Consider the following 26,328-nt stretch of genomic DNA (forward strand, 5'->3'; position numbering starts at 1 on the left):
TCTCTATTCTAAACCTCTTCTTCAAGATTTCCTTGGCAAGGTGAAAATTGATTGTATTCAATATTTTAGGTTGTTTTTATTTTATTGACTGATATTAAAGAAAAGATTCAGAGCTAACTTTTTCTTTCAGAATTTTCATGAGAAGCCAGAAATTAACAAATTTCTTTAAAAATCATAGAAATGGAAGAGAGATAATTGCTAAGGTTTTTCAGAACTTTATATTTTTGTGTAAAATGTGTCAAAAACTTTTTTAAGTTCCAAAGGTATTGAGTACTGATGTTGTTGAATCATTTAATCTTTAATTCAAGTGAAATCAAACTTCTGGCCTAAGACTCTTAATCATAAATGGCACATCAACCCGGGGAAGACCCCTGGCCCTTTGCTTTCTGGCTGGTATGCAATCAAGAAGAATATCGCATTCTACACGCTATGTGCTACTGCTCTCAACCAATAAGTAGAGATCCTTACTCCTGGTTACATGTGATTACCTTTATAGATACTGAGTATAAACGTTCATTACTCGTTTGGACTAATGGGGATCTTTAAAAATTTTACCAAATTAAAAATTTCATTGGATGAAGCTTCCATTCACACTGTTTAGTTTCCTAGTTTTCAGCAGAAATGGAAGCACTAAATCTAACAACTCCAGAACAGAAATAAATGCTCAATAAATCATTTAAATGCCAACTTATCAGATCAGTGTTTCTGTTGAATTCCTCGGGATTGAGAATTCCCAACTTATGAAATATCACTAGCCAGCTTTTATTTTATTTGTCCTAAAATAACTTTCAAGTCTTCCAATACAAATGAATTTTAAAGAAATACTTTGATTCTGGTGTACGATATGTAGATGATTTTGTAAGGACTAACAGGCTTGTAAGGAGAAAAAAATGGTATTTTCATTTATATGCTTAGTACTTGTACTTGTAAGTTCCTAAAGAGTAGGCTGAACAGTTTTTGAGTACGTGTCACTTGTAGGTATTCTCTCAAAATGTGTCCTTTGGTGGATTAAGTGTCAAATCAATCTCTAGCTTCTTTAGTGCAATGTGGATATTGTATTCCTTTTTGCCAGACAAACCATGTATCTCATGTCCTTAAACATGCCCTAGCTATGTGAAATATTTTATAGTTCCTAGGTTACAGTTCTTGTATGCAAATTCATTTATCTGTTTGAAGTTGTTTCACAAGTTATTTTTTTCCCCACCCAGGGATAAAGGTGGTAGATCGTAAAATGGCTCAGTGTTTGAATCCATTTATGTTCTTAAAGATGATCATTGCGTTATTCACATCAGAAAAAGCTTCATGGTCACCTCATGGGATATTTTTTTCAGCAAATACTCTTTTTTAATGTTTTGGCTGACATAATTTATCTATTTTGATTATTTAATCTGCAAATATTGAAAAGACAATCAAAGTCTGAAAGTCCTACTACTTATTTTGGAATTATGTAAATGTGTGTAAATGATCCTCTCTGCATCAATCACCATCCTCAAAATAATTACTAATATTTTTATTCATGTCTCTAGAGCTTTTTCTAAATTAACATAATATAAATAAATACATTATTCATATTTATCATACAGCATATTTGTATGCAATTTAACTTTATATGTGGCTGTCTGTATTGAGTGTGTATATATACACATATATACCATAAAATGAAACTGTGGTATATATGTTTGCAATTTAGTTGTTTCTGATTAAGAGTGTATAATGAACATCTTTATGGTTCAATACATACACATTTATCTTCTTTTTAATGATTGCATAGAGTTCCCTTGTATTTGTATACTGCATAGAGAGGGTGCCAAAAATGTATACACGTTTTAAGAAAAGAAAAAAAAAAACTGTATTAAAATTGTAATACTCAATATATACCAGTAACAAAAGATGAATAGTCACGTGTATACATTTTTTTGGCACTTCCGGTATTATTGCATAAACTCTCTCTTGACATATTCTTATTTCTGTTCTTTTTCCTTGTTCAGTCACTGTTGCAACAAATATACATTTTTAAGCACTAATGCTATTATATGTAGGATATATTCTTAGACGTGAATGGCTTGATTTAAGGATATGTGTATGTTAATTTTAATAAATACTGCTATTTGGTGTTTGTGAACCTTTTTATAAAGGAGATATTATACTGTACTATTTTCTGATTGTTCTTACAATTCAGATAGGAACGCATTTCTTTGAAAACTATTACTTAACCAGATTGGTTAAGAGGGCGTTACTATATAGGTAATCCCATATATGATTTATGCCTGAAGTATATATATATCTATATATATATATATATATATTTGTGTATTCATGCAAAAATTTTGATTATGTCTACCCTAAATCAAATTTAGTCTGTAACAAAGAGATGGATTTTGAGATTGGACAGTCACAACCTTTAAGTGATGTAGCAACTGAGTGTTCCAGTTGAGTAGCCATAAAATCCGTGGACATGAAGAAATCTAGTAGTAGTTCGATGTTAGTGGGACTTCAATCCACTATTCAGTCACTATTTCATTTTTTATAACCATCTCTGTAAATGAGCTCAACAACTGACAACATTGTGCTTATATTTGCTGGTTCACAGTGAATAAAAAAATATCCTATCTGTGAATTTAAATCACAAAGTGCTTCTCCCTTGATCTTTTTTTCTGTTTGAGGCCCAGATCTTCCAAATCCATGGCTCAGTCTTTCACATACAGTCGCATTCAATGACTTTATGGAATACCATGGAAACTGGTTATATTCAATCAAAGAAAAAAAAAAAAGAAAACATGACTCTTTATAACACTTGGTGTGGTGCCAAGGGACATTTCCTGGCTAAAATTATGGAGACTGTTAATAGACAAGTCTGTCGAGGTTTACATCCTCCCTTATCTTAAGCATTTTCTTATCCCAGAAGAGAAATGATGCAGAATGTAATAATATGTTTCAAGGCCAAATAGCAGAAATCCAACCAGAATTATTTTTGCATTGTATAATATAGCAATAGCCTATGGTCTAAAAGAAAATAGTCTAGAAGAGAGATGGCAGAATGTTATTTTGCTAAAAGATTTTTCATATTTCCCTTTCTTGGTATTGGTGATGTTAGATAATGTTAGACTTGTGATGTTAGATAATTCTGCTGCTCTCTTTTTTACTTTTATAGTTCTGTATAATTTTTATAGTGTGTGTTTCTGTATGCACATAAAAATGCAAATGCATGTTATATATGTTATATATAGTATATAGATGCTTATACTATATTGGTATTTCATTCTTCTTTCACAAATAAGAAATACATTTATTAATACTTTGTGAGAAATACTGGTAGACTAATACTTAGATGAAAGAGAAGGCCAAAAAAAAAAAAAAAAGAGGAAGAGAAAGAAAAGAGAGACTCTAAGCATCTAAGCCCGGGAAGGGATTTATGTATATTTATCACTAGATACTGAAAAAGCAATAATATTTTACAGGCACAGATTTTCATAGTCTCTTAATGACAGCTAAGTTTCATTTGCATTTCACTTCATTTTCTATAGTTCTTTACTAACCTGTTTATTAACAGGAGTTTCATCCCAGAACATTTTGTTGACATCCTAAGTATACATGTAATGTGTCGCTGTGATGACTTTGCCAGAATTCCACCAGAGTGAGATTTCTTTGTTTTTCAGAATCTGCCCTTGAAGAAGATTCCGTGCAAAGCCAGTGCACCCTCAGGCTCCTTTTTTGCCCGAGACAATACAGCGAATTTCTTATCCTGGTGCCGAGATTTAGGGGTAGATGAAACATGTCTATTTGAATCGGAAGGTTTGGGTATGTATTTCCTTCAGAATTTTAACTGATAAAAATATCAAAATTATTGCCTTTGTCAGTATAACTATCAAAATTAACTTCTTTGTGTGATGTCATTTCACAGTTTGTTAACTTTTAAAAATTTTGTAGTTTCTCATCAACTTTCAGGTTTGTTGTACATGAGTCTTCGAAGGTCAAAAATACATGCCCTTTTATTATGTATTGCCTTGTGTGTAAAAGAATAGGAACATAAATAACACAATTCTCTCCAAGCTACAATTAAGTACAGACATTGCAAAATTGGGGGATATTTGGAAAACGTAGGGTTAAATTTTACCACCAGGCTCTAACCTGAAGTAAAAAGGTAGTAGCTATACACATTCCAGCCATGAGAGCTCTACTGTCTTTCCACTTCTACAGAAATATTAAAATATAGTTTCCCATAAGTTCTATCTTTGTTGAAGCTAAAGTTTTTAAATTTATTTATTTTTTAGTGAGTTACAAATCAAGCAAGCAAGAAGATTGGGATAATTAAAGATGATGACATATAAGACAGATATATTAGTGCCTTAGGCCTACTCATGTAATTGTGGGGTTTTTTTGTCTTGTTTTGTTTTATGATTGAATTTTGGCAAATCCAATTACCGACCATAGTGTGAGCTTTTGCATTTCTTTGGGAGAAAACATACATTGTTCAGTATTTCAACATTACTTGATACCCTGCCATTAAACGTTTAAACCTCCTACATAAGCTCCACTCCAGTACAGCTCTAATATGGAGAATATTTGAATTAAAGTCCCATTCTAATGAAATAGAAGAAAGGAGACATCTGCGGGGAAGAAAAAAAAAAAAGAACTTTGGTTCTTTTTCCCGAGGCTTTAAAAAAATCAATTCATAAAACCACATAATACCAAATATTAACGTCAAAGTAAGCTGAGCATCTTTCAGAAAGAACAGGTATACAAATTGCCTTCCAAATAGTCAGAATGCCTTTTGCCCCTGGGCCTCACAAAATATTCCCCTGCTGAACCTACGAAATTGATGGTAACAGCTAAAATCTTATTTATTTTGTTGTGCTTAAGGAAATTTGTATTTGTACTGAGAGGAATAGATGTGATATGGAAAAGATTGTCATCAAGTTTCTGAGAATTATCTCAGCAGAGATGAGAAATACATGAGTTTAGACTAGAGAACATTTTATACCTGAAAGAAAAAATAAACCAGAATAATTGTACAGTAGCGTATTATGTGGAATAGTATGCCCCTTGAATATTCATTATATAAATGGACTTGGAGTGTTCTTGTCATTTCTTCATATTAAAGTAAAACGAATTTGGTGGAAGATGTGTGTATATGTATATACCTCTTTTTTAGTCCAGTGTTAATTTTACAAATAGATTTTTAACTTTCAGGTTAATCAGAAATTCTGTGAATGGAAGATTATAAGAAGGAGGTGTGGAAGAATTATTTGTGAAAACATACTCTTGAAAGATCTAATATTCATATATATATATAAAAGATCATATATATAAAAGATCTAATATTCGTATATATATATAATCAAATCTTAGTCACAAGGAGTATACTCTTCATGAGTAGACAAATAACATCATAATTTAAAGTTTTGGAGGACCCTTGCATTACCAAATAACTTCCACATGGGAAAGCTGTTTTATAGTGTATTAATTTGTTCATTGTTCAGATTTTCATTAAAGAAGCATTTCTCAGTGATTACTATAGGCCGAGTGGATTACTAGCTATTAATGTAAATATGATCTTGTCTCGATCTTCTCACTGTCCATGAGTTCTTTTGTTACTTGAACTTATAAAGCTCTCAATTGGTATGATTAAAAAAAAACAAAAACAAAAACAAAAAAACAAAAAAACCACTTTCAATTGGCATCCAAGAAGAGTCAATCTAATAATAATTTTCTCTGGAGTAAATATCACCATTGCCCACGGTCCTAATGAGAATTGAATGCATATTATTTACCTTGATAGCTTTTAAAAATCCCATTCAGATAATAAGTAATGCATTTTATCTTGAATCAACACACCTACAGCGACTTATATAATAATGGTTCTGGGATATAAATGCATACTCTGTAGTATATAAGATTATGTCAAGAAGAATTTTGAGATGGTCTGCTTCTTCACCCTGTTTGAAAAAGCTCACTTTCTAAAGAAGTCCATGATAATTTATATATAATAATTATTGGTTATGTTGTTAATATATCTTTGATTTTGATTATCTTCTATATTATCACTTAGCTTGTACCTTGCAATTAAAATGCATTTACATATCTATGAAACTTTAATAAGACCAAGTTTTCAAGGCTACAAAAATTTAAAAATAAGTTTTAATCTTATAAGTACCAGACCTAAGCAAATAGTTAGGCTTTCTAGTTTGCTGCTTAAGGAAAAGATAAATTTGAAATTTCTGCTGCTCAGAATAGGACATGAAGTGATGGATAACAGGCCCTGGGGAGATGGAAGAAGGGAGTCAATATTATAGCATTGACTTTAGGATTAGTCAGAGAAAGGAAACAGCTGAGCCCGTAGATGTTAATGATAAGAGCAAGGACAATGAGAAATTCCATTTCCCCAAGTGGAACTCTTTCTCCTAGGATTTTTCTGATTATTCACTGTGGGTGAGGAAGTGATTGAGCCGCTGCTGATGGCCTTGGATTCTGTACTTGCAGAATTGACTTTCTTGCAACAATAACACTGTGTACTCTGCTTGATGTCTTTTCACACTTCACTTTTGAAAGGGAATTTAGGGCAAGGTTTTTTTCTTTTATTCCTACCTCAAGATTTCATTTCAGTAGCACACAAGATGAAGAGCACCCTTTGTGTCCTACTGTTTTGAATAGCAAATAAAATGAAAAGATGCCCCGATGAAGGGGAAAAATCTGTTTGAATGAATGATAAGGTAGATCACTATACTGACTGTGTATCAAGAGGCTTCTGTCTTTCGCTGTTCAAAGGTCTTTGCCTGCATAAAGCATCCTTATCTTTGTGGCAACTGATATGCTACCCTCTGTTGAAGTGCTTTTTGTACAATTATTTGTGAGAGGATCTTGATTCTCAACTCACTCAATCTGTTCTCTTTCCACAACAGCTAATGACAAGAAGTCTCACTGGGTGGGGAAGGTCTGCCAGGGATGAACTGGAGAGTATGAACAGCAACTTATTCCATACGCTTCTCTCATGCTTCTTGTCATTTTGATTCTTGGCAGATAACTTTCTATGACACATGATGCAATCACATATAGGGTATAATCTGCGATTTATCTTTTATGGCATTCTTGATCATTTTTCCTCTGTGAAATATCAGTTCTGAGATCATAAGTTCACTAATATCCCAAATAATGTTTCCAAAATGAGCCAATAGAAAAATGGACAAAGGTCGCGAATAAACTATTCATAAAAAAGACTTATAAAAATCCAATAAAGATATAAAAATGTTGGACATATTAGTAATAAGGTAAATGCAATTAAAACTATGAAAAATCAGCGAAGATTAAGAAAATTGTCTGTTTAGTGTGGAGTATGTAGGAAAATGGGATTTTCTGTACGGTGCTAAAGAAAATTGGAAATCGGTATGCCTCTTGTGGAGGGCAGTTTGACACTATATATCAGAGACCTCAAAAGTGTTCATACCCTGTTACTAAGTTGCTCTACTTCTAATAGTTTATCCAACGTTTATCCAAATAAGTAGAGATAGACACCAGAATGTCCACTGAAACATGTTTTATAATAGTTAAAAAAAAGTATGGAAGGGAGCTGAGTCTATGACATTTAGCAATAGCTTAGACAAACTATAGTAATCCATAGATACCATGCAAAAATAATATTATTGAGACTTTAAGGATATGGGAAACTTATGATGTACAATGAAACATGATGTCACACATTTATACCTAGTAAATAACAATAAAATACATGTTGAATTTGAAAAAAGATAAACAGTAGTTGGGTTATAAATGATATCATTTTCTTCTTCAATTACCTATCAACAGACTTTAGACAGTAAACAGGTATGGCATGTAATCTGAAACATGAACAATTAATTTTATGTTAAGATACAATTTGAACCAGTTTGCATAGAGAAGTATTTATGGACACAAAAATGTATATATCAGTGTATTATAAGGTTTATTTTGCATTGTTGAGGTTAAACTGACATTTTAAGTGATTATAAAATTGTATACTGCTACAAGAACAGATGGCAGAGGTCTTTGTGTGCTCTGTGGAGCATACTTTAAGAGTCTACATGTAAAAAAAAAAAAAAAAAAAAAGAGTCTACATGTATTGCTCACCTACAACCCCTAGTTGTTCAAACTATGCTGATATAAAAGTCAGTGACTGGAGGAGATTTTCATGTCTTTGATTTATTAATAATTGGTTTCTTTAGATTCCTTAACATATTTAGGATTGCATTTTAAGTTAAAAAAAGATGAACGTGAATGTTTTCTTGAATTTACAAGTGTGTAGTTTATCAGTCTCAACATAAAATATTCCCTCAATAATTATTTTAAAAGAAATGAGCTTCAGCGGGGTGTAAATGTCTATTACATTGTTTTGTTCATCTGAAACTAATTAAAAAAAAGATAAAAAGAGGTGAACTTTACTTTTAATTGTGCAAAAAGAATGTTTAGAAGACTCTAGGTATGAAAGCATTTTCTGTTTTCAGTTTGACAGAGGTGTACACGTTATTAGACTATATTATCAATATTTTTCCTAACAAAATGTAATGATTTTTCAATGGTTAAATACTTTACATACCTTTTCTAAAATTATGCTGAATATTTTGATATGGCTCGTTTCTAATATTTAAATTAAGGCCAGAAATACATGATTTAATCACAGTCTTAAAAAGTTTTAAGTTATTAGTCCTAAAATTGATGCTCTTATATGAATTGTTTCTAAGATATTTTAAGTAAGAAACTACTTAAATTAGTGATACTCTTGTGTGGGGGATTTATTTTTTGTGATTTACTTTAGCACAGTAATTAGAAATTGTCATTATTAGTTTAATTTTCCCCCAGAGACTTATTTATTTTACTTTATTTGTGTGTATTCTGGTGAGCTGGGAGATGAGGGCGGGAGAAGTGGGGGAAATTCTTTAAAAATGCACAATTTTTTTTGCTTGCTGTACTTGTGTCAATATCATTATGTTATTGGATGATTATAGGATTTGGAGGCCAGTGACTATTCTTCATCTATTTCTCTGAGAAAGAATCTACTCAGCAAGAAGAGGGTTTGCTCTTTGCTGTGCTAGCATGCAAATGTGTGTGATGTGCTTTTTATTTTCTGTGTTTGTGTTTGCTGTGTGACACTGTCTTTTGATGCATGACTCTGATGCACAGTTTTACAAAGTCCTTTGTTCTATTGAACATTGGTCAAGCACGGAATTACCTGCAGTATTGGTGTGATGTTGACAAAAAACAGTAAAAAGGATTGTATATGGATTTTTAGACACTTTTTTATTTTATACTTTAAATTTACCTGTTGCATCAGAAAAAAAATCTATGCCTGCTGCCCAGTGTGTGATGACTCCTCTTTAATTGTTGTCTATATTGAGGACTATAAGAGTATTTCTGTAGGGAAAAAAAAAGCTGTATTTTATCAGTATTAATGTAATATAACAATTTCAGAACACCCGTTCAGCTCTGGGTTATTTGTATTCACTTTATTTCTTTCCTAGGAACGGTTTTTTTTAGCCTTTTAGTTTTTTATACCTGTTTTTATAAAGTACGTGATTTACTAGCACCTCAATTTACTTTTTACTTTTGAACTCAGAAACTCTTTCCACATTCAACCATTTGCCATATGCTTGAAAAACATAAGCGAGAACAGTATGGAATCTGACTGAGGGAACAAAATGTCTCCTTGAAATGGTAGATGTTTCAGGACTTCATGGAGTTAGGGTCCAATCAGGAAAGTGGAGAGCTTTTAAGTCTTCCAGGATAAAATGTTCTCTGCATAATCTTCCACAATAATAGCTGTATGCTCAATACTGATAGCTAAACAGTGTACATGTGCTGCTGTTTCTACTGTCCCCAAAACTATCATTTTATAAATGAGAATGCTAGGACCTAGAGAATTAAATAACTTGCCAATGTCGCACAGCTTTTTAATGGCCCAGCTAGGATTTTAATTCAGCGCCATTTTCCTCCAAAAATCATGGCCCTGTTTTACAGAAAGTTTTGCTTTTAGTTAATTTTAGACATTCGTATGATTATTTCAATTAAAAAGAAAGATAAAATATAAGCCAAATTAGAAAAGACTCTTGCCTCTTCCTGCTATTCTGAATGATAGTGACTTAATCCATTAATTTAACGTAAAGTCTGGGTGCTGGAGGAATAACAAGGCACTACTTGTTCCAGGACAGTCTTAACTTAGTGGCAAAGGCAACTAACTACATTTTATTTTATACATCTTCCCTTACTGACGAGATTATGAATTCCCTGTTTATATGATGTATATGGATGTCATAGGCTATTTTTAATGTGACTAGTGATCCTGAGAAATTTGGAGACACACACACACAGTATTCATGAGCTTGCATGATTCTTTCTTGTTTGCCTTTTCTTCTGCTCCTCAACCTCCCTCAGGCCAGTTTGAAGGCACCTCAATTGCTATGCTGTGCCTAATTGCCTCCAATCTTTAAACTCAAAGATTTGTGCATTGTCTTACTGGGAGTCACATGATGGAGAGAGCAGTTTGTGACGATTGCTTCACTTTCTAGGCAGGCATCCTTTGTGCCTTATAGATCCTGGCAGGAGAGAAATGCCCATAATACCCAGGAAAGGCCCGTTCAATGCATGAATTATTTTCCCTCCATTGATCATCATCACCATCATCATCACCACTGACATCCTAAGCATTTATAGAGCATATTTCATATATCAAAGCACATTTGAAGAGTTTTAATAAAGTAGATGTAGGAATTATAACTGATGTTTATTGTAATTGTAGCATTGATTAATACCAGGCTTGTTTAACTTGGGTGTGCATGCTCATCACCGGAGAGCTTTTTTAAATGTAGATTCTGATCAGTAAGTCTAGGGTGGGACCCAGTAATTTGCATTCCTGTCAAGCTCCCAGCTGATGCCAAAGCTGCTGACCTGTGGACCACACTTAAGGAGCAAGGGAGTAACATTTATTGAGTGTTTACCATGTACCAAGTGCTCGTAGCCATAAAATTATGTCATAGGAAGAGGAAGTAGAAGGCAAAACACTTGTTTGAGTGATGAGAAAATGATGCAGCCTGCTCTAGAACCCAATGCTTCAGACTTCTGGTTTAGGGTATCTTTTATGATACCACTCTCCCTGAGTATTAGAACCTGTTCTCTACTCTGGAAAGGTGAGCAGCCATTAATTTATGATATTTTCACAATTAAAGCACCGCCAAAAATACATTTTTTCATGTTTTTTTCTAAGTATAAATCTAAAAATCAGATTCCCTCAAAACCAATATGAACGGTCAGCCTCTAACGTATAGAAACTAAATGGACAGGACAATTTTTCATGCTTTTATTTCTTTGCTCATCTGTTAAAACGTAATATATTTAACTAAACTATACGTTCATGGTCTGATGCATTTTATTCTTGCAGATTCTGTGACATTGAAACGCTACCCCTTGCTTTAGTGGAAGGCCTCATTTTCTATTCCTGGAGCTCGCAGCATTCTCTTTGACATTTGATGCCCATGAGATTTTTATAGAATCTAGGTTATAAGATTGAGCCTCTTGCCACATATTTTTGAATAGGGAATCTCTGTTACTTTTCCCAGAGGTGTTCTGCATTATACTTTTCTTTGAAATGGTTTTGATTATTTAAAAAGAAACCTCCAGTGATAAAACCTTTTGCAAAATAATGACCATTGACTACAGAGCTCTTTATTTGTTGTAAAGCGAATTTGTTCAGAGGAAAGAAAGCAGTAGTGATCCCCTCTTCTACCCCTAACTCAAAACAAAAAACTATGTTGATGTTACATGAATAGAAAAACAATGTTTCCTACTGTAAACTTCAGTAAAAGTAGAAGTTTCTTTATATTTTTGAAAAGAGGAATCAGTAAATGTGATTAAAATGAATAGTACATATGACTCAATACCAAGGCTTTAGTTCAAATGCAATGTATTACTCAAAGTTGCCTTTCTGATCATCCTGACAAAGATATGCATTCAGGTATTTGATCTTTTAAATTATGCAACACTTTAATCAGCTTAGGTAATTAATTGAAAATGGGCTCAGCTAAATTATTTTCTCAGAGACAGAGGAAAATTAATAGTAAGATGGTTAGTATTTCACAAAATGACATGTCCTGATGTAATTGTTGCTTATGCTTTATACTTAGTACAAAATCATAATAGCTGTAGGATATTTGTTTTCTATCTGTCTATATATGCTGGCCAAATTGACTTACTTAACCTGAAATTTTATTAAATTTAGAATTGACTGCCTCTGATATACTATAAATGATAAAATATTCAAAATACACTAATTATAATAGGACCACTCTAAATATACAAATTTACCAATAATAATGTTATGTTTTTTTATTCTGAGGTTTCTTCCATTGCTTAGTATGTGACTAGTACGTGATAGAAGCACACACAAAATAATGCTTATAGAAAAAAAGTGAATTAATTTTGACTAAGCTAAATGAAGATAATCCTCAACCAAATAATTTATAACAATAAAGATAATAAAGAAAACTAACCTTGGGCAAATCTTTCCTATGTGCTAAGCACTGTGCCACGAAAAACAAATATTGTTTTGTTTAATCTTCACAAAAATATTGTGTGGTACACACTATTCTTTTCCTTCAGAAAACTTAGACTCTATAGAATAAACTCCCCAAATAATACAACTAGTAAATGTTAGAGCTTACACTTACACCCAGATCTTTGTGGCTTGAATAATAGCTACTATACTCTTTCCGTCTATTAACTTTAGTTTAGAACTTGCCTTGGTGCAAAACTAAAGTCACCTCTTAGGTATAGTGTAGATACTGCTTATAAACTCTTAAATTTAATTTCATAGCAATCAGGTAAGAGTGTTTATTTTTACAATTAAATAAACATTAGCACAATTACAATTCTTGCCTTTTCTAAAAATGTTAGGTAAGATTTTACTCATTACTCAGTTTATTCATTGTCACAATCACTGTCATCCACCACATCATTTTTATCATCCTCGATATTATGAGATTTAATACTTACTATATAATTACTCTCTTCTAGGCATTGTTCTAAGTTATGTACAGATGTATCTCATTCATTGCTTACTAGTCATCAAACATTGAGCTTTTTGGCTATTATGGGCCAGGCATGATATGCCCAATATTAAAAGTGTCATAAACATGTGAGACAATATTATAGGGGTGTTTTAAAGCAATTTTGTTGCTTTATAAAAGATAATACTTCCAAAAATACTGGGAAGTAAAACATTATCTTTCTATTAGCATTTTCCTGAGAAATAATGCTGAGGAAGAAGTTTTTTGTCTTAAATTTTGTAAGCTGATTCTGTTATGGATATAAAATGGAGAATAAGGCAATTACTTCCAGTTCGCCAAATTCAATTCCTGATGCATCCGTAGTACATCTGTTTTCAATTGACAGCTCAGTAGCGGAAGCAAAGAAATACACAATATACGCAATAGTGATGCATCCCGGATATCATATTGTCTTTCATATATTACCACATTATTGTTTTTCTTCAGAATGACTTTTATTTTCCATAAAATTGTTTGTATACTTCTAATACTTATATAGTTCTCAATCTATGTATAGTAAATTGGCTAAGCAATCATTATAGTTGGGTCAGGTATTATTTTTTATAGTTGGTTATTGACTGCACACTGACAATTTCATCAGTTCAAAAATTTTCATATTTTGACACTGTTTTTTTCATCAAGAAATGCATGGGATTGTATTTAAAGCTTCTAGTGCGTTAGCCAGCTTTCTGTCACTGAAGATGAAGGTATGAACAGGGCCTTAACATTTTTTGCCTACTCAGCTTTTATGTATTGTTTTGCCCAATTAAAACTCCTATTTGGTATCCAAGACAGGGGAAAAAAAAATTCTGAATCAAAAGAAATTAATTATCTAGACAAGAATATTAATTTTCATTTGTTTTCTTCTGTTTTGTGATGTTTGTTCTTGTTCTCTGAAAGTGATGTCTGTGTGATATTACAGTCCAGACGTTACATTGCACTGAAGTTGATTTACTATATCAAATGTTGTGAAGCTTGCATCACTCTAGCCACAGCCAAGTAGTGGAGCATTTTGGTATTGGAGGTATTAAATATTTTTGTTTTAGACCGCTTTAATTAAAAGGAATTTTAGGCCTTCCCAGTTAGGGTTTTGTGATAATTCGGTAAGGGTCAGCTGAAACTAAACTTTTAATTACAGAGATTGGAAATATTCTGTAGTTCAGAAATCCCATAATCAATTCTGTTTTAATGCAGATTGTTGATGGCATTAGAATTTATTTAAAAGCTTCAAAGGTGGCATCTTATAACGAGATAAAAATTTGTTCGTTTAAAGCCAAGTGAAATCATATATTTGTACAATCTAAGTAAGAGTATTTTTCTAATCACCATACACTCCCAACAAATTCCATTCTTGTGTCCATGGACCAAATATTGCCACTACCATAATTTATGTAGAGAATTGAATTAGATATTTAAATTAAAGGAATGAAATAATACTGGGAAATTGAATTAGAAAATTATATGTTTAAGAATTAAAGTTTGTCAGTAAGATAGTATTTTCCTTTATCAGGATATTAATTGCGTCTGTGTAATAACCATGCTCAGTGTAAGGCCTATTGTCTTTATTAGATGTTGTATAAAATAATATTTAAAAATTTCTCTAATCTTGGGTTAAAAAGACAGCAGTATAAGCAGTACATGCTCTTCTTCTGGTAGGTTTAACAAATACAACTATGATTTATCAACATAACTGAATGTGTCAAAGACAAGTTGTAAAGCAGATTTATTAAGTAATTATATTAGAATAGAAATATCAATGCAAATAACATCTAATTTGCTCATTTTTATGGGCAAAGCTGGCTGATGTTATATATGGGTACATATTACACAATCCAGTCAAAAGTATTTCTTTCCAAATTATCATTTAATCAGATTTGATTAGGAGAGGGCATTCAGTTTCAGGGTCTCAACATCATTGTTTAGAGGATAACAAAGCAGTGTGGTATATAATTTTTATTCTTATTCATTGCATTGTTTCTGCTAAAGTCACTAGTGAAGGTAGACCCAGGATTTAAGAAAGGTCAGTCTTTGCTCCATAGTCTTCTGTGTTGGTATGTTTTTAAATATTTATCAACGATTTATATTATAATTATAGCCACATATTCATCCAATATTGACTTGCTAAAATTAACTAACTGAAGAAAATAATCTCAGGTGAGATTTACACAGGTTAAGGTTTCCTGAAACTTGTGGTTTTTGGAAGAGGGGTTGGGCAAAGAATTTTGAAAGCTACTTTAAGACTTAAGTAGAGTGAAGTCTACTGCAGGGTAGGATGGATTTTGTGAATGTCCCACTGAAGACTAGCTCATTTACTGGGAGCAGGAGGAATGAGGGGTCGATGACAAGCCTGTTCAGCATCAAGCGGCCTTCCAATCCCTTCTATTGTAAAGGTGTCCCCCTCTGTCTTGTCTTTCAGTCCTCCACAAGCAACCCAGAGAAGTGTGTCTCTGTTTGCTAGAGCTTGGCCGGATTGCAGCCAGGTAGGTCAAACTACTGCCGCTATGTCAAGATGTGGACCATCTCAGCATCCAAGCATCTGAGAAGCGTGCTGACTTTTTATTTCTGATGTTTAACCTGGGTGTTCAGAACCTATTCTTTCAAGTATGATCAGTACCAACATCTCAAGAGTAGTTGTGCGAACTAAAATGCCACCAATATTCTTAACATCTTGATCTCTTTGTCACAGCCACTATGTCCAAGCACCCTCCAAGTCTTTCTTGCAACATGGGGGAGGATCTTATATATAAAGTTCTTTGTGACAATTACTCTTTCCTTATTGGAAAGTCTATTCCCATTACTTTCCTTACTCCTCCATCCCCTCTCTTCCTCTTCATTAATGTTCAGTCTCTTCTTTTTTTCCTTTTTTCTCATTTTCCCCCATTCCACATGGCATCTCTCAGCTTTTATAGTTTCTAATTCTGAGTGAGGGGATAGGTTTTAAATTATTCTCCATCTTTCGATTAGAGAAAGACATAAAATATTTTTCTTCTTACGTAGAGACATCCTTGAAATCTTTGTCCTCTTAAAAAAAGTAATTATAGAAATCATAATTATAGTTAATTAAGCAGAGGAAAGGACTTTATTAGCTAAACTGACTTTATTTCATGTTGATTATCTTGCAAACCATCAAACAGGGCTTCTGACAGTTCTATGATGCCCAGAAAATTAGAAATGAAGAACTAAATCTTTGAAGTCTTGATGCAAAATTAAAATTCAGAATTAGAAAATGTTTTCTCATCCACATTTGGGTACACTTTTCAAGTTAAGATCAGATGAACCGATAAAATAAAGTGAAAGCTAGCTCTGGGTACAAATTCTCAAAAAGAAATGTATAAAGAAAATCAAGGAAAATAAAACACAAGATGTACATGTTATAGCAAATTATAGCAATGAGTAAAAAACTTTCTGACAATAAACTTTTATTTGAACCAATGAAAAATTAACTTGTAATCAGAAGAAGTAACCCCAAGTTCTTTAAAACATCATAGTCAACAAAATCTTAACAAATTGTACCTCAGGTATGCATTTTACTTTACCACAATAATTGGGTGCCAGAAAGATTGCTTTAATTAAAAAAAAAATGTTTAAATTAAATATGACTGAGGCTCCACTCAATAAGGAGTGAAAAAAACAATTTGAGACATTTCCAGGTTTCCCTATGCTCTCTCCCACACTGTTCCCAGATATTGTGTGTAGATCTCTGGAGAGGGTCCCCTTGTCTTCAGTCCACTCAGGTCTCTACTACTCATGTATAGTTCAAGCTTTCAGTGTCTGTCTGGCTGTAGGACTCCACTCCCTTTCCATGCTGTCACCTTCTTGTGTTCTGTGAGGAAGGAAGACAAAGGTACCTGTTGCTTCCAGAACTCTGCCAAGCCATTCCTCCACCAGTCTTGGGGTTTCTGGCCTACAGGACAAACAGCTTTGAGTCAAAGGAATCCCAAGGACTCAGCAGATCTGCTCTAAGAAAGGGAAAGTTAGCACTACAGAGGGGAAGGAGAACACGTGATGTAAAATTTCAATAACTGAGTTGTTGCCACTGAAATGCTAGAGTAAAAGAAACACGGGTGGTCTAGAGTTCCTACTTAACAGATTAGGCAGAGAACTTTTTGTTTAGTTGTTTGTTTTGATTATACTGTCAGAATATCCTAAAATGCCAGATTTCATATTGTTGTTTTAATATACTAATGAAATGAATCAAATAAGCATCATATTCTGAAAGTTGTGACATAGAGGTAAAGGGGAGTTGTACTATCTGCAAAATTAGCTGGGAATTAGCATTTTCCCCTTGTTTAGTTTACATTATTTGCCTGTTTTCTGGATTTATTTTTTTTTTTTTATAATTATACTTCTTGTTACCTGAACCCTCTGATTAGAATCCTGCTGGCCTAAACATTTTAACTATGACGGAGTCATCAAAGGAGAAGGCATGGTACCCCATGACAAAAATCCCTTTAGAAATCACCTTTCCTCCAGCTCTACACATGGTATAAATTGCCCCTTGCCATAGTATATAAAGCAAATGAAATCTTGGTTAATGAAAGGGAAGCAGAATGGCTTGGTCAATTTCAAGGCAAATCATCATATGAAGAGTTTTACATTTTTTGTGTTTTGTTTTTTTCCCCAAATATTTTAAAATTGATATTCTGTGTTGCTCCATTTTTTAAAAACCACTTTATTGAGGTATGATTGACCTACAAAAAGCTGTACATATTTAATGTATACAACTTTTTGGAGATCAGCATACATCTGTGAAACCATCACCACAATCTATGCCATAAATATATCTATTACCTCCAAAAGTTTCCTCCTGCCATTTATTATCATCATCATCATCATCGTTTGTAATAAGGATGGGTTACTCGATTTCTGACCACACTTATGACCCACCAGGTGAGCTGACATAAGTTTACAAAGAAATTTACTAATTTCATAAAGGAGTTATCTAAGGGTTAAGATAACCCTTACATTACAATACTTAATTTGTAAATTTTGCTTTTATTTTCTTCACCTACTTGAGTGGTGTCAGTATTGCACACTTAACAATGATAAAGAGAAAATATGCTAAGAGATTATTCAGGGTGTTCTGTTGTGTGCAACATAAGGTTAAACAGTTGAATACCAATTGGAGAGTGAACATTTTAAGTATAAATATATATTGAAGTTTCTCTCTGTATACATTTGAAGATTTCTTATTTTAATGGAAGTTCAATTGTGCTTTACAAACAGGAACCCAGTAAACACAAATCTCACTACCTTAGCCCTATGTTGAAGCATATTAGTTAAAGGAAAAATGGGAAATTCATCCCCTGATCTCATTTTACTCCTATATTTTTATATATATTAAACCTATATCTAGATCCTTATTTTGTGTTTCCTCCTCTCCCCACTCCTCCATGGAGGACTATGTAAATTAAGACAACTTAAGCCAAAACTAAAAGTGACTTTGAGAGAGCTCTCGAGAATTGTAACATTAATTTGTACACACAACAGATGAGTTTTGACCATAACAAAGGTTCCTAATACACCCTTGTGAGTTTTTTTAAATCACTGATACATGATACTTTTTATATTTGATTTTAAACATTTCTTTCTCAAATTACATACATGTCATCTTAAAAGCATCACCATCACTTCGGATGTGATTCGAAAAATGTATCTGAGTCTTGCCATTCTCTTGCCTGGAAACACTCAGTGAAGCTCCTTTGAGAGCTGTGGGCTTCTCTGAGTTCTGAGATGGGAGAATGAGACCACTTATGTTTGTTCTCATGGGTAACACTTCCTTTTATTTTCAACTAAATTGAGCTATCATCACTGGAGAATGAAATCCCTCCTTTAATATTTCAGAAACCATGTCAGTTTCTGAGTGAAATATGCATGTTTTCCTTCTGAAAAGTAAAACACTCAGCAAAAGCAGGCCAACAAAACCTCACAGATCTTTTTAACGACAGTGCTTTGATATTCATTGCTAAAAAAAAAGTTACTATGAATTCAACATTTTTACAGACTACGGAATTAAGATTAGCTTTATGATGAAACTAAAAATCTTTCGATATTTTGGTTGAGGGTTTTTGTCAATAATCGGCATCGTAGTGGAGCTTTTTATGTATTTATTATTGAATACTTCCTTGATTTTGAACATGTATGACCATGCAAAAGAAATATACTTTAAATAGTTTTGTTAGTCTCCCATTTGAATCCATGGCCCAATGAAATGTTACTTAAAAAAAAATATTCTTATACAAGGCTTATTAATTAATTTATCCTATTTAAAGCACTTGACTCTGACTATTAAGCATGTCATATGTTTTAACATGAGTGAAATTTCTTTCTAAATCTAACTCTATCTTTAAATTACTTTAAAACATAATCAAAATGGGGTAAAAACTATCTTGCAGGAATTTATAAACTATCTGTTACATGCCTTTAAAAGAGGGAGTTTCTAAAATGTGTCCCTTTAACTCTAGTAAAATCAGCCCAGATGTCTTTTGTTTGAAAACTGTCGTCTACTAAATAGTTTAAGTAGATGTTCTCATTCAGTTTGGGACTCAATTATGTCATCTAAACCAAACTCAAAAGTCATGTGACATGCCAGAAAAATGAAATGTCCATTTCTAGAATCTCATCATAAAAGTAGTTAACCATAAAACCCTTCCCCAGCCCTTTGCAACTTTTTAAATGAGATTAAAAAAAAAATGTATTGCCCTTTCAGTATTCACCCTACTCTCTTATCACTGAGATACACAGATGTGGGGATTTGGTTTTAGTGGCTTCAACCTTTTTTGCTAGTTAGAGCCTTTTTCAGTTTGAGAGCTACAGCTGCCCTCTTTCCCCCAAAGCTCTAAAACTTGTAGTTAGAAAGGAGTGGAAACAGTATAAATTTGAGAAAACCTCATAGACAAAATAGAAATGTGAAGTGGTATAGAGTTAATCATAGAAACCAGAATGAAGCGGCCTTTTGGAGAGCAGGAAAAAGACCTATTTGGTGACTAAGTTGGCTTGCAGGTGTGGGTCCCCAACCCAACGGGAATTTCATGATTTACAGCCTGTTGACATCTCCAGACAGACAGGAAGCCAATGAATCGTATTTAAGTGTGCATTTCGGGACTGGCTGACTATACCTTAGGCAGCTTGAAGTATTCAAAAGCCAATATAAGCAGAGATTTGGGGCTTAGTGTTGATGTTCTGTGTTCAATGGCACAGCTAATTTTCAGCATTCCCAGATAGAGAAAAATCTCCAGGGCAAGGTTTTCCATGTGTGACTTTGTTACCAACTTCATTCATACTTAGTCTACTTTGTATAAGACATTGCATTGGAGCCTGCTGTTACTCTAATAACAAATTTCTTTTTTCACATTGTGAAAAAAGAGAGAAAAGAAAGAAAGAAAGAAAGAAAGAAAGAAAGAAAGAAAGAAAGAAAGAAAGAAAGAAAGAAAGGAAAAAAAAGATTATGCAACCTGTTCCTGAAAGGTGGCATGAATCCACCTGCAATTACAAATGAAATCATATTTTCCAGTTGACCTACTTTATACTTTTGAATATGATATTTTCACTGAGGATTGACTTTTAATTGGCTGTGACTTCTAGTGTGTTAAATTCCTCTGGCTCCACGGCCGTTCATGTTATTCTCTTAAGAACATTAGACATAAAATTTTATACCTTGATGGAACTAAGAATTCAAAGAAGTCTAGAGAAATTCAGAAAGGGTTGCCTGCCGAAGTTCATCCAGTGAGTTAGTCGCAAAGCTGAATTTATAACTTGTTCTGCCCTACTCCAGCACTGAGATATTTCTGCTATTCCGTAATTGTGGAAAACTCAAATGTAAAGAAAACCTACAGTAAGTTCTTTTTGTAAAGAATACAAACAATAGTAATAATATAAACATGTAATAATACTACTTTGCATCTTAATTATGAGGCTATTACATTCTTGCATTTGGGGGTATAATATATTTAAAAAAATAAAAACTTTGGCAAAACTGCTGCGCCTTCCTGATTGTGCAGCCTTTGATACATCACTTACCAGCAGCAATCTCAGAGGTTGTGCCACATGTCAGACACTTTACTGGGCATGCAATGGATACTGTTTTAATGCCTTCTAACAATATTAAAACACAGGAATTATAATTTCCATTTTATACTGAAATAAAACTGAGGCTGAGAAATGATGTTTGTCAAGGTGCCCCGATATACCAGATACAGTGAAGGTGTTTAATAGCAGTAGATAATCTAATATTCTTCCTCCTTCTTCCCTCCACTGCTACATCAGAATTCTAGGAAAGGTCATGTCCATCTTTACTTTCCTGATGGCAAACAGACTCCTAGAGGTGAAGTGATTTGCTACATTTAAAGAGTAGGTTAATAACACATTTCAAGTCTACCTCGGGGCGGGGGGGCAGGTGAAATGACACACAGATCTCTATGTGAGTGTTGTAGGCACATGTCAACATTCATGAGGGTTGAGTACAGTGTAATAAGGGAGAACTAGAAAGTAAGAACAAAAAAAATATATATATAAAACTAAAATATATATATATATATATATTATATATTTTAATATATAAAATATATATATATATATATATTTTAGTTTTAGATAGGGTTTAAACTCTTCTAAAAGAACATTTTTTGGGTAAAGCATTTATGTACATTTAATATTGGCATGTTTTATTCAAGTGATATTGCATTTAAAGACCCAAACAATCAAACCAAATACATGTTTGGAACCCAAAATCATTGTTATGTGAGAATACAGGGTTTTGTTTTTTTATTCAGACAGTAACTGTTGAGTACCTATTGTGTTCCAGGATCTATGCTGGGGATGCTGTGAGTCAGACAGTGGTCTCTACTGGTACAGAATTTGCAGTCTAGCACATGTTTCCACAAATGTCCCGGTATATGGCTAGTCTGTATAAAAGGTTAGAAATACGACAAATGGTGCCTAGATCCTTTAGCCAATGATTTATGTAACTAAACATCATTCAGTGGAGACAGTTTTCAAAACAGCAATTGTTCAATTGAGTTGTGCCAGCTTAAACTGTTTTGTACTGAATTCTATGTTTTTCAGCTCTCAGAGGTCACCTGACATTAACATCCTTCCTTACCATCTACATTCTGAAAAAAACTTAGAAATAAAAGAGTGGCAGATGGAACATCAATACCATCTTTATTACTGATAAGGTCCAAGTTGATGGACATGCTTATTGTCTTTCACTGAACTCCAGCATTAGGCCAATTACCTAATTGCAAGCAAAGATGAATCAGGGTCGGGGGTTCCTATGGAGAAAGTGTAGGCAGTTTCTTTCCTAGAAGAAGAGTAAACTAAATCAAACATGCTCAGTTTATTCTCAGTTTTACTGATTTGGATAAATCCCTTTATCTTGTTGGAGATGAGTGCATAATGAAAGAGAGGCACCAGAAATTAAACCAATTGAGCACCCTAGACAAGAACAAAACATCAAGAGTGGGGAAATTGCTTCCCCCCAGAAGTTACTGATGAACGTGTAATGATGTCAGTTAAGATAACAAGCTATTAGAACAGGACAGTAATCTAAGTTTTTACATTTAATACGGTTTTAATGTACTATTCACTCCAAAATACTAGACAGATTGTCAATATATTTATTACTTAACCTACAGATTACTTTGTAGATTATCCGTACCCTGTTTTTTAATCTCCAAGTGACTTTTTCCCCCTCTCCTAACGTGATCACCTGATTAAAATGTCAGACAAAAATGGCCTCAGCCCTGAAGTCAGAAAACCTAGATTTGAATCTTTGTCCAGCTCCTTGCTAGTTCTGTTTCTTCTCTGGATCTGTATTCTTATCTGTACAAATGAAAATGTATAACTATATGATTCCAAAGGTCCTGTCAGCTCTTAAATTCTGGAATATCTTTGGCCTCCTCCACGTGGGTACAATTGACGTGCACCTAAGAAATCAATCCAATATTAAGGATAGCCTAAGAAAAATGATTCTGGTAGATGAGAATGCTGATAAGAACTATCTCTCTTCTTTGAACTTCTATGGTATTTACAATTTATAACACGCAGTTTTTAACCATGTTGTTATTCAAAATTGTTTCTCTTTATTTTCTGTTCATTTCTTTCCCAGTAACACTATGCATGCTTTCATTATATTTTTTCTTAAGAGAGAACCTGTATAACCCGTAGTCCATTGTTTCTGGGCCCATAGGAAATATACAATTAACAGTGAATTTTTTCTCTGTTAAATCATTTAAGAATGGTTATTTTGGGGGAGTTCTTTTCAAACTTGACTCTGGATGAATTTATTTCCATCTTTAACAAGCTTGTGTTCAGAATAGGAGTTCAATTACAACACTACTATCATTAGCTAGTAAATATGAAAATTGAAGGCTAAATTTTATGTGGTTATTCATCTTATTGCTTCATTAACATATTACATGTATTATTTTTATTTAATCTTAGTACGTTATGTGTTATGTATCTGTACATATATGTACACATACACACACAGCAGATATGTTTTCCCCTGCTTCAAAGGATACCTTTAAGGACTTTCCATTTCATGCCAAGAAAAATTAATGTTGTTTTAAAAGGTCATCAGTTTGCTCTTGTAGTGTTCATAATCAAATGTAACATATGGTAAGTGTATCATTATAAGTCATGCATGTATATTGATCCGATGTCTTTTTAAAGGTATGGTGTGGAGCCTCCTGCTTTGATAAAATTGGAAAAAGAGATTGAACAAGAAGAAACACTTTCTGCCCCTTCTCCTTCACCTTCCTCATCAAAGTCTTCTGGAAAAAAGAGTACAGGAAACTTACTGGATGATGCAGTAAGTAAAATTGGCCAGACTTCCTACCAACACTTAGTCTTCTTTGAATTTCAAAACTCATCCTGTACAATCTTCCATCAATCTAACCTTTGCCTATTTCAATTTCATTGAAATTCATTTTAAAATCCTATGAAAAAATCTGTAGTCCTACAGTTCACTTTGAGATTCAAAACTGAGCCAGTCATTTAAAATTATATGCCACTTAATTCTGCTGAGTAACATTTAAAAATTTAGGCTAATAAATCAACTTCTTGAAAATTGACTTTGAAAACACTTAAGCCGTGTTGTCATTGGTTTATGGTTCTTCATTTCATAGATAAGAAGCCTGAGGTATGAGATCTTAAAGATTGTTAAAGAAGTGAAAGCAAGCATACCACAGAGAAGATAACTGCCCTTTACTGACTGTCTGCTATGGGCCTCGATCTAGCATTGTTTTTCTTTCATTTTTTTAAAATTGAAGTTTATTGGGGTGACAATGATTAGTAAAGTTACATAGGTTCCAGGTGTACAATTCTAATACATCATCTATATATGACATTGTGTGTTCACCACTTAGAGTCAGTTATCCTTTCATCACTATATATTTGACCCACATCTACCACCCCTCTTTCCGCTTACCCTCTGGTAACCACTAAACTATTGTCTGTGTCTATGAGTTTTTGTTTCTTCATTTGTTTGTCTTGTTCCTTTGCTGTTTTCAGTTTTATATCCCACATATCAGTGAAATCATATGGTTCTCGACTTTTTCTGTCCGACTTATTTTGCTTTGTTTTTCAAGTGTTCTTGGTGTCTGTAAGGCAGGTTTCTTACAGGGGAAATTGAAACTTAGAAGTTGAATCACTTGCTAAGGAGAAGAGCTTTGATTCCAACCCAATTTTGTTCAACTCTGAGGTCCTCATCCTCCTTCTTCTGAGTCCTTGAGTCACAGTCTTTGGCAGATTCGGAAATATTTTCATTATACCGTCACCATCACAGAAAATAGGTTCTGGGTGAAACAGCAAACAGGATGAATTAAAACTCTCTGTCTACCTCTGTTTTTTGTTAAGTAGTTCTTGGTTATAAGAAGTGTGTTTGAGTATGTATATGCATTTACCACCCAGCACATACATTTTGAGTATGAATGTAAAAAATGCTTATTCATTTTACGGAAAATAGTAACATTATTTAGTCTAACACCAGAGATGTTAGAGTGAAGTATGCCTCACATACATGCGCGAGTCCTTCAAAATTAGCACCAACCATAATGCACATTATGTGGAATAGATGGAACTGAAAAGGAAGGCAGGTCCATCCATAACTGAGCATTTCCTTTGCCAGGGTCTGAGCTGAAAAAGCTGGGACAGTGGTTGATTGATACTATATTATGCAGAGAGAGAGATTTCCCCATCTTTGCTTTCCTCCATGTGACACTCTAGTGTAGCGGGCCAGCCGCCACGAGTCGAACGGTTCCTGACAAGGGGAGTGGGAATGAAAGAAGGCACTCACACTTTGATGATGGCGATCGCGGACCCCAGTGTTCCTGGAGACGCTGAGTTTATTCTGTCCCCAGAATTTATACCTTCTGTGGACGTGCAGTTTAACAAGTACAAAAATGCATTACCTAGTTAACAGTGAATCTTTAACTTTAACACAGGAGACACAAAATTTACTGAAACTCCCAAATGTAATTATCTTATCAATAGCCCTGATAGGCATCAGCCTTCTGTTCTGGGAACTGGCCACTCCCACCACATTCCTGAGCAGCATGCAAGCACTCTCCAGATGCAGGCAGAGACAATTGCTTCAGGGGGAGGAAATAGGTTAAGTATAAACCGAGCCATTAAGGCTTTAAAGTTAACTGCAACCATGGCTCCCCACATCTCCCCCTTTTTTATTTTATATTTTTGAGATCGTGTCTGGCTTAGGTGGTCAGTACAGACATTTTTACTTACCCGTCATTGGATATCAATCATCAAAGCGATCGACTCCTGTCTTAGGTTGTAAAAACGCTTACTGATCATTACCCGTCATTGGCTACCGATCTCCTTTGAGGAAAGCCAGAGACAGCAGTGGCTTTTCCCAGGCAGGGGGAAGGGGAGGCAAGGCCTCTTCCCATATTTTTCTAAGGCAGCTCATTGGGGGTCCCCACTCGGTTTTGCCTGGCTTAGGTTGTATCTCCCTTGAGATATCTTACCCGTCTTTGGCTGCAAACCATCTTTTGGGGACCAGACAGAGAGACATGAGGTGTAAAACATAGAGATAAGCAAAGTTTTTAAAAAGCCAGTCTTACAGGCTCTTCTTTCCTTAAGGAAAGACATGGGGGGACAGTCGGCTAGGCTGTTGTGTGACTACATCCTAGTAACTTTAACTGCAGACTTTGATGAGCAGAAATATAACAGATTGAGAATTCCCATTTCTGCTAAGGGCGGCAAATTTAAACTTAGCCCATCAAGGTAGGTTAGCCATTGCCAG

General features: G+C 33.9%; 1 protein-coding gene across 9 annotated transcripts in view; it reads left to right on the forward strand.

Moving 5' to 3' along the window:
• Window positions 1-26,328, forward strand: part of GAS2 (growth arrest specific 2) — a 133,579-nt gene that overhangs the window by 46,945 nt on the left and 60,306 nt on the right. For all 9 annotated transcript variants that reach the window (XM_088791698.1, XM_019742614.3, XM_019742609.3 and 6 more), the window contains exons 4-6: window positions 3,657-3,798; window positions 15,481-15,544; window positions 23,739-23,877. In XM_088791698.1, coding sequence (XP_088647824.1) covers window positions 3,657-3,798; window positions 15,481-15,544; window positions 23,739-23,877 — 345 coding nt within the window. The remainder of the gene's footprint in view (window positions 1-3,656; window positions 3,799-15,480; window positions 15,545-23,738; window positions 23,878-26,328) is intronic.

This window comes from Rhinolophus sinicus, chromosome 14, assembly GCF_057876585.1.
Source record: "Rhinolophus sinicus isolate RSI-liver-muscle chromosome 14, RSI-T2T, whole genome shotgun sequence".
NCBI lineage: Eukaryota > Metazoa > Chordata > Mammalia > Chiroptera > Rhinolophidae > Rhinolophus > Rhinolophus sinicus.